Below are 15,835 nucleotides of genomic sequence, written 5' to 3'. Positions count from 1 at the left end.
TTCTCCCACACACTTCAGAATACTAAAGTATTTATTTTCTCCAGATACAAGATACAAAGCTAAATACTGTTATCTTCTAGATAACAGTCTTTGAAGTAAAGATACATATGTACAGAGAGATCCACTAACAGTATCATCATGCTAGCTAACACTAACATGACAATATCAGGACACAGACATCAATTAAGAGTCTCATGCGCTACCAACTGAGCTATTATTTTGTTTTATTTTATGGTATTGCTTCTGTATTAATCTGCAATCCATTCCTATTCTTTTTTTAGCTGAAGTGTCAGAAAGAATGCCTTTTTAAAAAATGAACAGATACCATAAATGCATTCCTGAATTTCAAAACATTTTTTTAAATAGAAAATTCTTAGGCTGCCTGCACCTTAGTAGGGACCAGAAAACATAGGAATAAACATAGGAGATTGGCATTGGGTTAAAATGGGCCACAACTTTTATAGATTACAGATGCAGGTAGCTTTAGGCCAAGACATTGGGTATGAATTCAGTATCAAGCAGCCCACCTGCTAGTTGATAAATGCAGTGGGGTTTAACCCATAACTGGGGAGTCGCCCCTGACATGGACCAGGTGCATCAACCCTGCTTGGGTCACTATTAAGAACGGTGCTATGGTCATGTGGGCTCCTTGACAGAGACATCTTTCCTGGACCCCTTTAATAGGGTACCCAATTAGCTAAAGATCTATCCCAATGCCTTATCTGCCATTTGAGCTGGACCCCCACATTGCTGGGCTGCAACCTGAGCCCCCTATCCACACCCTATTACCAGAGCTCTTTCCCGGCAGCTGAAAGGTGCACTCCATCCAGTCTGAAGAGAAACTCATTTGATAATTTTATGCTGAACTCCTTGAGGTTGCCCTCTTAAGTACTGACAAGGGGTGGGCCTGATCTGCCCCTTCCCCTGCAATTGGATTGGCCCTTCTGACAAAGACTCTCCTCCCTGAAAGAGAGGGGAGTGGTTGTGGGTGGGAGCCCGAGCACCACCCAGCAGGGGGCGTTGCCCCCTGCCTCCAGCTCACCTGGCTGGCGCTCACGCCCCCCCCCCCGGTGGCTACCCAACCAGGTGCCGCGGTGGGGGCGTGTTCAGCAGCCTTTTGCTGCAGCGTCAGCCTTTCCCTGGCCCTTCTGACAAACCTTCACACTCTACAATTGGAAGAGGAAGCATTAAATGTGCCCCCCTATGGCAGTGCAGACAGGGCTGTGGCCTTGCTGCACAGCAAACGCTGCTCGCCAAGAGCGCTAAGTGAGCAGGGATTGCAAGATTTTATCCTAAGGATTCATTGATATTAATCTGGTAACCATAATCATTAAGGCAAGGAATATACAATTTAGGAAGTCAAATTTGTGTTGGAATATTTTAAGTAAGTTTTCTTCTAGGGCAGCTAAATGGAGGCAAACATTCTGATGCATTCACATTACACATACTTTGCTAGATTCCACATTGCACTAGAGGATGTGGACATATTGTTCAATCCTTTCTACTTATTAGATGTTTCTTGCTGTTCAATTCAGGCCTTAGCATAATAATGTAACATTTGGGTGCAAAGATGCAACCCAGCAGTCCAGCACTGGAGGCTAAAATAGAGAAGATCTCCACCGCAACCATGTGTTTTCCCTTTGTGCTCAGGTAGGAGGGAATAAACGATAACCAAACACTGCAAAAAACCAACATGCTGAAAGTGATGAACTTGGCTTCATTGAAACTGTCGGGTAACTTTCTGGATAGGAAAGCCACAGAGAAACTGACAGTTGCCAGGAAGCCCATGTAGCCAAACACACAGTAGAACATAATCACACACCCCTCATTGCATTCTAACACAATTTCAGAAGTCAAGGAGTGCATGTCAACATCTGGGAATGGGGGAGAGGTTGCAAGCCAAACAGTACAAATAACTGCTTGGATGAGGGAGCAGGAAAGAACAATGGAGTTGGCCAAACTCTTCCCCAACCACTTCCTCATTTTGGATCCCGGTTTGGTGGCCATGAAAGCCAGAACCACTGTGGTGGTTTTTGCCAGCACACAAGAAACAGCCACTGAGAAGATGATGCCAAAAGCAGTTTGTCGGAGGAGACATGTCACCTTCCAAGGTTTGCCAATGAATAAAAAAGCACACAGGAAGCAGAGTAGAAGGGAGATGAGGAGTGCGTAGGTGAGGTCCCGGTTGTTAGCTTTGACAATGGGAGTGTTGTGGTGCTTCATAAATATTCCTAGCACTAAAGCTGTCATCATAGAAAATGAAAGAGCTAAAGAAGTTAAGCAGAGACTCCAAGGTTCTTCATATGACAGAAAGCTGAAATTCTTAGGAATACAAAAATCCTGCTTTTTGTTTGCATATTTTTCATCTGTGCATTTATGGCAATCACTCATATCTGGAAAAAAAAAACAATGATATTTTTATGTAGAAAATATGACTAGAAAGTTCCCCATCATGCAATAAATGTTATTCTCCTTGTGATTAGATTTGTATGAGCAAAGATGCTTTGTCCTCACAGTCCAGGAATAAAGCATCTGAGTCTTGTTAGATTAATCTTTGTGTGTGTTGACCTATGCCCATGTCCTATGCACTTTTGCTGGTCCAGTAATTACTCCCCACCCCCACTATCCAAGCTGCCCTTAAACCTGAAAGACTAAGGAACAGCTTGCCATACAGTGAGGATACCTAGTAAACAAGCAGAATTTGTGGTAGTGCACAATATCATTATCCATGTGGCATGTCACTTACGGCTACAGACATAGCTTCCTATTTCCTAACATTTTGGAGCTTTAGGTAATATAATATAGCCTTAACTCTGGTATTAAGATGGGAGGTATTTTGAAAGCAGAAAGTGTTTTCATAATTGAGTATTTGTGTGTGTGTGTGTGTGTGTGTGTGTGTGTGTGTGTATTTGTGTGTGTGTGTTTACTGGTTGAATAATATTCAAGGCTAATCTGAAGTATATTACTATAACTAAATGTTTGATTTACGAAGGCATTAAGAGATTACAGCCATTTTTTTAATATAAAAAAATCTCCTAATCCACTGACGTTTAAAAAAGGAGCCAAAACTGACAACCTGTTTAAGGAAAATAAACTCAGCCCCATTGAGATAACTATTTAAAAGTTATTAATGATGTTTCTTCACCTACTGTTCTGATGTTGAAAAAGTCCAATTACATTATACACCTTACCAATTTGATCTGAAATCTTCCCTCCTGGGCATGGGACACAATCATAGCAGCAAGATGGCTCCCCCTCTTTCACTTTTTTGCTAGAACCAGGATGGCAGCTCCCTGTACAGACAGAAAGAGGCTGTGCCTAATGCAGAAATGAAAGAGATTAATGATGATCTTGAAGATAATTGTTGAGGAAAATCCAGGAGACTTTGCATATGTTATGTAATGATCACAAAAAAATCATGATTTTATAGGAGCAGAGTATTTTTCTAAACTATCTCTACCTGGTTAAATCCCTTGTGCCATGTTATGACATTCTCATTGATGGTGAACACTTGGTCTGAAGAAGCCAGTGGGTCGGTCCTCCCAACTTTTATTCTATGAAAGGATTCATTTTTTAGGAATATCCAGTTATCAATATCAAAGCCAGCTGCAAACTCCCCATTCTGGTCAAAGGAGACTCTCTCCCCAGCACTATTGTTAAATGACACCCTTTTCAAAAACTCGTGGAGCTGAATTGAAGTGGAAAAAACAATAGTTAGAAAATGCTGTAGTGTATATGTTAGGGTCAGGAAATAAGGAGGTAAAGTGGCAAAAATATTCTGTCAGTGTTATCTCTTTTTAAGGGATGAAGCAAGATGAAAGAGGAAGTATCATTTTAGGGGGTGTGAATTGGTTTGCTTTAAAATACACACTGGATGAATCTTCTCCCCTTCTTTCACATTCATTACCTTCCAGGGCTGGTGATCCTGAAATTTCTGCATGCCTCTGTTCTGCATGGCAGTGTGCTTGAGTCTAGATGAGGACATAGCATGTAAAGCATGGGCCATAACATAGACAGCATTATAGATACTGTAGCTGTGAGAGGTCATGCCCATTTCAAAAAAAGACTCAGAAAGATTCTCCAGCTTCTCTTCCCCAGTGCAAATGTCCCCATCTATCTTGCTGACATCTGTATTTGGGAATACACAGCCAAAGGCCTGTTGCCAGAAGTCCTTGATAAAACCATCTCCTGTGATGCTGGATGGGTTTCTGTTTCTAACAAATTCTTGAAATCCTGGTAGATCATTGGAGTGAATTGTAAATGAGAGAGATCCATGGAACATTTCTGTATCCCAGGTCCTCTGATAGACCATTGAATTGAACTCCCCCTGGGCTGTTATTATCCACACTATACCTTTCGACTTCTTCCTTATATGTTCTTGGGCTGACAGATATGGAAACCATCTCAAGAACACAATCCCATAGGATTCTCCATATGCCACCACTACACTGGCTTTACTATCTATGATTTTGTCATGTATTTTACCCCCCTTGTTAAACATCTCATTTATTTCAGTGACAACAGTAAACGTTTGGGTTCTTTCTATGAAGGCAAAGCAGATACCACTCTGAGAAAAAGGCGGAGATACATTTTGCACAAATCTTTCTCCATTTTCATTATCCATAGTTAGGAGCCCAATCCATGTCCACCTGAAATGCAGCAGCAAAGAAAGAATCCCTGCAAACTGACTGTCTTCGCTGGGCACCATCTGGTAGAATGGGATACATGGTGTTTTATCATTCATCACTGGAGCAGGGCCATAAATGAGCTAAAGGAAATTGTGGAAAGAAGAGAATACGGTTGTACCCAAATCGGTCTTACTCAGAGTAGACTCACTGAAATTGATGAACCTAAGTTATTCATGTCTATTAACTTGCAAAGTAGTTTGAGCAGAACGTGTGTTGAATATCATCTATAGATACAATGTCGAAATAACAATACTCACATTTTGTCACTTATACTTTCAGTAGGCCTGCAATGTTTGTGGATTTTCCTTGCAACAAATTGGGTGCTGAGGGCAAGAGTGTTGGTCGGCCTGAAGCTTCGAGGCGGGTTTAAAGCTGAAGAGAAACTGCTCTGGGAACACATGCAGTATTGCCATGAATACAATGTATTCCTCAGAAACTTAGCTTCCACAGGTAATAGATTTTCATCCAGTCAACAGTGGCAGATAAGATCTCCCCTCCCTACATACAATTAGATGTGTTGGGGGAGGATAATAATGGGGAAGAAATTCCAGCCAGGCAGAGGTCCTAGTCTTGAGCTTAGAGTGCGCATTAATCAATCATCCCCTCAGGTCTCTTATCCTTATCTTGTACTGATGTTGCTCAACACCATTTCCACTGAAAGAATGGCAAAAGAACCTCCACAACCTGGGATTGCCATATTCCCAAAACTGAAAATCTGGACAAAGTTGTAGAGCTTTTACCACCTCACCCCCTGCCATACACCTGGGTTTTCCAGGGCATTTTTGCCAATTTTGCAAAAAATCTCCCCGGACGCCAAAATGCTGTCCAATTCCCTGACGTGTCCAGATGTATGGCAACCCAAAATTAGGTTGTGAGGGGGAAAGCCCTTTCCACCACTTGCAATGAGTGGTCCCAAAAGCCCAGTGAGGCTCAGACACTGGAACAGATCAGTGGGAATCTCACAGGGCAAAATGCCCAAAACCTTTAACGGCCATGGCCCTTTCCTCTTCTCATGGGATTTCCTGGGATCTCTCTAGAGCACAATGGGGAACACAACTCTGCTCTCTGGACTGTGTGTCACCAGGCAAAGTTGTCCTGCATGCAGCTCATGCCCCCCCAAAACCCAGCCAGATGGGCGGAGTATAAATAATAAATTATTATTATTATTACCTGATATGTGATATGGCAGAGTTCTGCTTAGCTGACCCTTATGTTTATATTCCTAAAGTATTGTCACAAAACATTTTTTTTTCTTAAAAGAATTGGCTTATTTCAAATTAGGAGGAAGAGGTGAAGTGCTTAGGTTGTTACGCTTCTTGATTCTAATTTAAGAATGTCCCACACAGGCTTTATTTAACAATCAAGGCTTGACATTTACACAAACTGATGGCCATGCGTGTATGTTATTCACTGACTACGCCAAAAACAAAACATTTTAAAAGGAAATGTTTAAAAGTAGTAAAGCCCTATAATTATACATAGAACAACACACAAAAACATACACACATTGACAGCAACATATGGCATACCTGTGGAATTTTGAAAATGTCCACAAGTCTTGCCACTTGAAGTGAGGTTGGGGGGTCCAGTCCCCCAATGACTCCAATCAGGTTTGTTTGGACATCACATTGGTAATTTGGGACAAATCTTCCCAGTGTGTATATCAGTAGCATTGTAGCACGGTAGGTCCACTTATCAGTATAATAGTTATCATAGATGTGGAAACCCAAGGTGATATTGGGCAAGAGGTGAAAGTTTTCATTAATCTCTTTTACTGCAAATGCCAAGGCCAGGATGTGCTGATAATTCTTAGGTATTGCACTAGAAAGCAAGTTGTATTCTGAATCATAAGGAACTTCACACTGGTATTGCAATTGTTAGAAAAGTATTGTATCGGTTTAAAAATATCATTAAACTATTCCATTACCCTGGGACTTTGAAAATGTTTCATCCTTTTTTCACTTGCACCATTTGTTTGACGGGGGGAGGTGGGAAAACCATTTCAAAAGGTGGGATACTGTTTTTCATCTTCTTGGGAAGATTAATAAAAAGTTCCAAGACATAGCAGTAACTCCAGGAATTGCGGAAACTGGAGTTTTATTCATTATCTCCAAGACTGCCACCAATCATGTCCCTAAACTGGGGTATAAAATTGCAGGAGAAGGACTGCAGAAGAACTATAATTTAAGGGAGAGTTTATATACTGTCTACAGATGGTCATTGATTCAATTCACAGCATCTTCAGTTGCAGACCCCTTGTGAATAACAGGACCAGGAAAGACCTCTGTCACAGTTTTGGGAGAAAGCAGAAAGCAGAAAAACTGGCATAATTGGACCTGCTATTTGATGCAGTAAAAGAAGATGCCATGTAATTGCCTAGATCAACTTTTCCTCTAGGATATTGAAGAAAAGCAAATATAATTTTGATTAGATTAGGAGGACTGAATTGGGATATGCCTCAAAACATCAAACAATGAAGGGGGGGTTAGAATGCACAAACATATTTATAATGCCTTGGAGTGCTCATTATTTTCTCTCAGAAAATAATAGGGTAGTCTGAATTATTGTTAAGAATGAGAATGGTGATGACATATTGCATATATGCTGAAAGAGATGTACAGGAGAGAAGACAAAGTGGAAGGCCGGAGATGAAAGTTAGCAACCATGAATAAACTTTCTATAACATGCTAGAGAAGGGAGTCAGAAAGTCAGAGGTGTTCTCTAGCTCCCAGTAAAAATAAATATTGCAAATGAAACTTAACCACTTATTTTAATAGGAAAAAAAAACATTAGGGTCTTGTATTGTTAGCATAAACAGCAACTAGAGATTCTTCTTCCAGTACTTTTACATTTGCAAATCAAAGAATTTGGCAGAGAAAAGGAGTTAAATCCATATGAAAATAATTATTTTATTTACAACATTCCCATGTTCTTATTATCCTTCAGTGCTCTCTTAGTACCTATAATGGGAAAAGGGGGCTGCTCGTGTGTAAGCCTTTAAGTCCTCCAAACTTCACATCAGTTCATAAACTTTCCCAGTTCGAGGAGCCATGGGTGCGTGGCTACCTCAATCGCTGGCAGAATCCGTCAGTGGGCGTTTCCAGAATTTACTCCAACATAAGAGTTCCTTGACGGAAACTCTTCTTCTGGATTCTCTGTGTGACAGTTTCCTCCGCGGAGTGGGCGTCCCCAGTGGAGGTCCTGAGCCCTCCCCGCTATTCTCACTGGAAACATCTTGGAGCCCTTCCTCCGATTGAGTTTCTGCAGGAACTCTCCCTCTCCCCCTACTGGTTCCTTCCTCCACATCTGAGGCTCTCCTAGCCTCCTTGAGCCCTTCCACCACCTGACTCTCCGATGGCAGTTCCCTGACAGTACCCTTCACTTCAGAGAAGAAGAAGAGAAAGCAAATTCATAGTAAGATATCCTTTTTTTAAAAAAAGGAATAAGTCAAACTCTTACGCAAGCTCTTCAAACAAAGGTGGTGGGGGTTCTTCAGTGAAGATGATTCGATTGGAGATTATGAAAGCCTGGGAAGCAATGGCTCCAATGTTGAGGTCTCCTGGCTGATGATACTGATGAAGTGGAGCATGTGGATCATCAACCATGCACTTAATGACGTGAGCTTTGCTTACCATGTGAGGAAACAATAACAAAATCAAGGCAAGCAACAGCACCATTGTTAACACCAGGCAACAACACTATTTTCATCTCTTAAAGCTCAGGACTAAAATACAAAGTGTCAGAGATGAGGCTGAGATATTGATTGTCTGATCACAATCTTTATGTAATTTCCTTCAAAGGCTGTTATTAGTGTGGCCACTGCAACTGGGATATTTAATCACAGTCATTCTGAAAGAGGAAAGCAGTGAGTATAAAATTGTGCATACTCTGTGGAATTGCTGAGAAATATATATTATATTTGTGTCAAATCAAAAATTAACTGGTTTCTTTCACTCAGTTAGATATCATGGGGTACCTGAATTGGTTGGGACTCACTGGGGAAATTACAAAAGAATAAGAAGTCCAGAGAGGAAATTAAATTTTTTGATCAACGGTGTGCCTTGTTTCAGAACAGGGATAGGTAACAGGTCCATGAAACATTGCCCCGCCAACCTCAATCTTCCTCAATGTTTTAGTGGAGACTGCCAGGATATTCACTCAGAGGCAATGGGGCGGGGGTCAATGTAAGTTATGGCTTTGGTTTTGCAAGGCAAAGTATGGTTTTGGCATTGCCAGATATTTTCTTATCCATTTGGTAAGATCTTGAATCCTTTCCCTTTTGTTATAACCACAGGCTGCCTGAAGCTTGGTAGGCACCAGAAAGCATAGGAATAAACATAGGAGATTGGCATTGGGTTCAAATGGGCCACAACTTATTCAACATCTTTATCAACGACTTGGATGATGACTCAAGGGCATCCTGATCAAATTTGCAGATGACACCAAACTGGGAGGGGTGGCTAACACCCCAGAGGAGAGGATCACACTTCAAAACGACCTTGACAGATTAGAGAACTGGGCCAAAACAAACAAGTTGAACTTTAACAGGGAGAAATGTAAAGTATTGCAATTGGGCAAAAAAATGAGAGGCACAAATACAAGATGAGTGACACCTGGCTTGAGAGCAGTACATGTGAAAAGGATCTAGGAGTCTTGGTTGACCACAAACTTGACATGAGGCAACAGTGTGACACGGCAACTAAAAAAGCCAATGCAATTCTGGGCTGCATCAATAGGAGTATAGCATCTAGATCAAGGGAAGTAATAGTGCCACTGTATTCTGCTCTGGTCAGACCTCACCTGGAGTACTGTGTCCACAGTTCAAGAAGGACACTGACAAACTGGAACGTGTTCAGAGGAGGGTTCCCTGTCAGAGGACTCTCCTGTGTGAGTGTCTGAGGGCCCTGCTCCTTCCTGCCACTCACCATCTGGCCTGGGGTGGGGCCTGAAGCCTCACAGGGACTGCTGCGCTCTGCTGCCCAGGAGGACTCTCCTGTGTGAGTGTCTGAGGGCCCTGCTCTTGCCGCTTACCATCTACCTGGCCCAGGGCGGGGCCTGAAGCCTCACAGGGACTGCTGTGCTCTGCTGCCCAGGAGGACTCTCCTGCGTGAGTGTCTGGGAGCCCTGCTCCTTACTGCCACTTACCACCTGGCCCAGGGATGGGCCTGACGGGCCTCACTAGGACAGTTGCTGTTACTGCTGGAGGGGCACAGAGTGCCTTTAAAATGTTTTTAAAATTTTATTGTATGTGGGGGGGTGGGGGTGGGATGGATGTTTATTGGGCCTGGGAATTTGTTTAATTTTATGTTTTTGTAATTTTTATTGTTTTTTGTTTGTATTGTTTTATTTTATTTTTATTTTTTAAAGTGTTATTTTGTTCTTAAGGGGAGGGTTCAGGGCTGCTGGGGAGTAGGTCCCAGCCAACAAAATGGCTGGAGCATGTTCCACAGGGTGGGATGCACTGGGACAACCGATCTCAGTGATCACGGGTAGGAGGAGGAGTTACGCTAAGACCAGACCATGTCATTACAGAGGAGGCAGGTTTAGTCGTTGTCTGAGGACTATCCCTGCCTCCGGGTCTGGTCCTGATCGAATGGATACTAGAATCAGCAAGGGATACCCACATGACCTGAAAGTGTTGCTGTGCAATGCCAGGTCAATGATTCATAAGACCACTGCCATCCATGACTTGATCATGGATGGAGGACTTGACCTGGCATGTGTAACAGAGACTTGGATGAAGCAGATGGGCCTGTCCTTGACGCTGCTTGTCCACCAGGTTTCTCTTACGCACAGCAACCCAGGTCATGTGGGCGGGGAGGGGGGGTTGCAGTGATTTTTAGGAAGTCATTAGTTTGCACCAGGCGTCCTGTTGGGAAGACCCAGTTTTCCGAGTGCATGTTCCGGAAGTTGGGCAATAGGGGCAGTACAGTCCTTTTGGTGTACCGACCTCCCCGCTGCACCAAGGATTCCCTGCCCCAGCTGCTTCAGGGCGTGGCGGATGTTCTCCTGGAGACACCTAGCTTGGTTGTCCTAGGGGATTTTAACATCCATGCCGACACGACCTTACAAGGGGCCGCTTGGGACTTCGTGGAAAGCATGGCCTCCATGGGGCTGTCCCTGAATAAGTCTGGCCCAACCCATGCCTTGGACCTGGTGTTTACCTCTATGGATGTTGGTGATCTGACACTAAGTAAAAGCGAAACGAAAGAAGTGCCATGGTCAGACCACTTCCTGGTGCAACTGGACTTCTCTGCGACCCATCCCCTCTGCAGGGAGGTAGGACCGATTCGGATGGTCTGCCCCCGCAACTTAATGGATCCAAATGGTTTCCAGAGAGTGGTAGGGGATGCTTTATCCCATGTTGATGGCCTTTCAGCCGATTCCCTGGTGGCCCGCTGGAATGTGGAGTTAACCAGGGCTATTGACTGTTTGGCTCCGAAGCGCCCTCTCCGATTGCATGGAGCCCAAGGAGCCCCGTGGTTTTCCATGGATCTGAGGGCAATGAAACAATCGTTGAGACGGCTAGAGCGCTGGTGCCGGATAACTCTGACCGGACACGGATAACTCTGACCGGACACAGGTTAGAGCTCAACGTCGAGCCTACCAAGTGGCGATAGCGACGGCGGAGAAGACTTTCTTCACCGCCTCTATTGCATCTGCAGAAAACAGCAGCAGGAGACTTTTTCAGGTGATTCACAATTTAGCGGAACCACCTGCAACATCGGGGCCCAATACGGGCCACATGTTTTCCTGCAATGATTTTGCAAATTTTTTTGCGGATAAAATCGCTCAGATTCGGGAAGAAGTAGACTCCGCCGTGGGAGCAGGGCTGGGGCGGGAGAGTGCTAGAGTCCTGTCTAGTCAAGTTGTGTGGGATCAATTCTGTCTAGTCAAGTTGTGAGTCCTGTCTAGTCAAGTTGTGTGGGATCAATTCCAATCTGTTACCTCCGAGGATGTGGACAGGCTGCTTGGACGAGTGAAGCCAACCACCTGTCTCCTGGATCCTTGCCCATCCTGGCTTATAAAAGCTAGCCGGGAAGGACTGGGTGATGGGCTTCGTGGGGTGGTGAATGCTTCCCTCCGTGAGGGAACCTTCCCAGACCCGCTGAAAGAGGCGGTTATTAAACCGCTTCTTAAAAAAACCATCTTTAGATGCGGCCACGATGGCCAATTATCGCCCAGTCTCAAACCTTCCATTCTTGGGCAAGGTGATTGAGCGAGTGGTTGCTGAACAACTCCAGGCACGCCTGGAAGAAGCGGACCATTTGGATCCCTTCCAGTCGGGATTCAGGCCTCATCATGGGACTGAAACTGCCTTGGTCACACTGGTTGATGATCTCCGGCGGGCTAAGGACAAAGGTGAGAGCTGTTTCCTAGTTCTGCTGGATCTCTCAGCGGCGTTTGATACCATCGACCATAACATCCTTCTGGACCGTCTTGAGGGACTGGGAGTGGGGGCACTGTCATACAGTGGTTCTGCTCCTTCCTCCTGGGCCGTGTTCAGAAAGTGGGGGGGGGATGAGTGTTCAGACCCCTGGGCTCTCACTTGTGGGGTGCCTCAGGGTTCTGTCCTCTCCCCCATGCTTTTCAACATTTACATGCAGCCACTGGGAGAGATCATCAGGAGGTTTGGGCTGGGTGTTCATCAGTATGCAGATGATACCCAGCTCTACCTCTCTTTTAAATCAGAACCAGTGAAAGCGATGAAGGTCCTGTGTGAGTGTCTGGAAGCGGTTGGATAATGGATGGCGGCTAACAGATTGAGGTTGAATCCTGACAAGACAGAAGTACTGTTTTGGGGGGACAGGAGGCGGGCAGGTGTGGAGGATTCCCTGGTCCTGAATGGGGTAACTGTGGCCCTGAAGGACCAGGTGCGCAGCCTGGGAGTCATTTTGGACTCACAGCTGTCCATGGAGGCACAGGTCAAATCTGTATCCAGGGCAGCTGTTTACCAGCTCCATCTGGTACGTAGGCTGAGACCCTATCTGCCTGCGGACTGTCTCGCCAGAGTGGTACATGCTCTGGTTATCTCCCGCTTGGACTATCGCAATGCGCTCTACGTGGGGCTACCTTTGAAGGTGATCCGGAAACTACAACTAATCCAGAATGCGGCAGCTAGACTGGTGACTGGGAGCGGCCGCCGAGACCATATAACACCGGTCTTGAAAGACCTACATTGGCTCCCAGTACGTTTCCGAGCACAATTCAAAGTGTTGGTGCTGACCTTTAAAGCCCTAAACGGCCTCGGTCCAGTATATCTGAAGGAGCGTCTCCTCCCCCACCGTTCTGCCCGGACACTGAGGTCCAGCTCTGAGGCCCTTCTGGCGGTTCCCTCGCTGTGAGAGGCCAAGTTACAGGGAACCAGGCAGAGGGCTTTCTCGGTAGTGGCACCCGCCCTGTGGAACACACTCCCATCAGATGTCAAAGCGATAAACATCTACCTGACATTCAGAAGACATCTGAAGGCAGCCCTGTTCAGGGAAGTTTTTAATATGTGACATTTTAGTGTATCTTTCATCTTTGTTGGAAGCCGCCCAGAGTGGCTGGGGAGACCCAGCCAGATGGGCGGGGTACAAATAATAAATTATTATTATTATTATTATTATTATTATTATTATTATTATTATAAAATGGTAAAAGGCCTGGAAACGATGCCTTATGAGGAACGGCTAAGGGAGCTGGGCATGTTTAGCCTGGAGAAGAGGAGGTTAAGGGGTGATATGATAGCCATGTTCAAATATATAAAAGGATGTCACATAGAGGAGGGAGAAAGGTTGTTTTCTGCTGCTCCAGAGAAGCGGACACGGAGCAATGGATCCAAACTACAAGAAAGAAGATTCCACCTAAACATTAGGAAGAACTTCCTGACAGTAAGAGCTGTCCGACAGTGGAATTTGCTGCCAAGGAGTGTGGTGGAGTCTCCTTCTTTGGAGGTCTTTAAGCAGAGGCTTGACAACCATATGTCAGGAGTGTTCTGATGGTGTTTCCTGTTTGGCAGGGGGTTGGACTCGATGGCCCTTGTGGTCTATTCCAACTCTATGATTCTATGAACTACAACTTTTATTGACTACAAATGCAGGTAGTTTTAGGCCAAGGCATTGGGTATGAATTCAGTATCAAGCATCCCACCTGCTAGTTGATAAATACAGTGGGGGTTTTTTTTTAGGTTTTTTTATTCAAAGTTATAACAAAACATATTTTCCAAAAACATATCCTTATTCCCTCCCCATTTCCCCCCCTCCCCCCACAAAACCCATCCCCCCACCCCACCCCCGACTTCCCTCAGTTCCAGTCTTTGGTTTCTCCAATAATGCTATTTTCTGCATGTTACAGAGTTGTATAGATCCTCCAACTGTTTAGCTAATTATTATCAATAAAAAAAAATTTAAATTGTGGGTGTTTATTCAAAACCTGCCAAGGAGTCCAGTTCGCTTTGTTGCGTCTTCAAATACTTTGTGAAAGGTTCCCATTCATCCTTAAAGTCACAGTTATCCTTGTCCCGTAGCTTTTGAGTCAATTTTGCCAGTTCTGCATAATCCATCAATTTTTCTTGCCATAATTCTTTAGTTGGGATTTCTTCAGTCTTCCATCCTTGTGCTATCAGAACTCTCGTGGCCGTTGTCACATACATGAAGATGTTTTTCAACTTTTTTGGCAGGTCTTTCCCTACGATCCCCAACAAAAATGCCTCGGGGTTTTTTAACAAATGTTAAATGGAACATTTTCTTCAGTTCATTGTATATCATTTCCCAAAAAAATTTAATTACCTTACAATCCCACCACATATGATAAAATGTTCCCTCCTTTTCCTTACACTTCCAACATATGTTTGAACTATTTTTGTACATTTTCCCTAACTGCACTGGTGTTGTGTACCATCTGTACATCATCTTCATGTAATTCTCCTTCAATAGGGAACAATCTGTAAATTTTAAGTCAGTTTTCCATAATTTAACCCAATCCTCCATCATGATGTTGTGACCTACATCTTGTGCCCATTTAATCATAACTGATTTTACCTCTTCATCTTTTGTCTCCCATTCTAATAGTATGCTATATGCGGCCTTCAGTAGTTTCACTTTCCCTTCAATCACTTCCGTTTGAAACCTAGATCTAGTATAACTAAATCCTTTCTTACAGTCTTCTTTATATGTTTCATGTAGTTGTCGATAATGCAACCAACTCTGAAATTGGTCTTTGATCTCATCATAATCTCTTAATTTCCATTTTCCATCATCTTCCTTTAATAAATCAGCATATGTGAGCCATTTTCCTTTCTTTCCAAGTGGTTTGAGCAGTAATGCTTCATGTGGTTAAAGCCACCATGGAGTCTTTTGTTCCAATAAGTCTTTATATCTCTCCCATACTCTCATTAATGATTTCCTGATTATATGGTTGTAAAAGCTTCTATGAATCTTCCCTTTCCCGTACCATAAATATGCATGCCAACCAAATCTGTTGTCATAACCTTCTAGTTCTAGTGCCTCTTGCTTGTCCAATCTCATCCAGTCCCTGATCCATACCAAACAAGCAGATTCGTAATACAATTTAAGGTCTGGGAGGGCAAACCCGCCTCTCTCTTTTACATCTGTAAGTATTTTCTGTTTTATCCTTGGCCTCCCCCCCCCCCGATAAATCTTGAAATCTCTTTCTGCCATTTTTTAAAGCATTCATCTTTCAGGATGACTGGTATTGATTGAAAAAGAAATAGCATTTTTGGCAACACATTCATTTTAATCGCTGATATTTTTCCTAACATTGAGAGATTCATTCTGCTCCATATTTCTAAATTTCTTTTTACCTCAAGCCAATTTTTTTCATAGTTATTTTTAAATAGGTTTATATTTCTTGATGTTAACCAAATCCCTAAATATTTAACCTTTTTATGGACTTCAATCTCGATATTTTGTTCTAATTTGGTTCTTTCTTCTTCCTTCATGTTTTTAACTAATAATTTAGTTTTATTCCTATTTAACTTAAATCCTGCCACTTCCCCAAAATTCTGATTTTTTTCTATTACTTTAGGGAGTGAAGTTTTAGGTTCTTCCACTGTTATCACTAGGTCATCTGCATACGCTTTTAACTTGAATTCACTTTTCCCAGTTTTTACACCTGTAATCTCTTTATTTGCTCTTATGTTTTTG

General features: G+C 43.4%; 1 protein-coding gene across 1 annotated transcript in view; it reads right to left on the bottom strand.

Annotated features, from left to right (window-relative positions):
* Window positions 1–1,491: 1,491 nt before the first annotated feature.
* Window positions 1,492–15,835, bottom strand: part of LOC309354756 (vomeronasal type-2 receptor 26-like) — a gene marked incomplete at its 3' end in the record, with an annotated part of 89,688 nt that continues 75,344 nt past the window's right edge. The window contains exons 2-5 of the mRNA XM_081885027.1: window positions 3,908–4,768; window positions 3,461–3,688; window positions 3,192–3,318; window positions 1,492–2,393 (exon numbers count right to left, since the gene is read on the bottom strand). Of these exons, the coding sequence (XP_081741153.1) occupies window positions 1,492–2,393; window positions 3,192–3,318; window positions 3,461–3,688; window positions 3,908–4,768 (2,118 nt within the window). The remainder of the gene's footprint in view (window positions 2,394–3,191; window positions 3,319–3,460; window positions 3,689–3,907; window positions 4,769–15,835) is intronic.

Source organism: Podarcis melisellensis, assembly GCF_964234715.1.
Source record: "Podarcis melisellensis genome assembly, chromosome: 13".
Classification (NCBI taxonomy): Eukaryota; Metazoa; Chordata; class Lepidosauria; order Squamata; family Lacertidae; genus Podarcis; species Podarcis melisellensis.
Note: the sequence above shows the minus strand (reverse complement) of the source record. Positions and strands in the feature narration are given on the sequence as shown.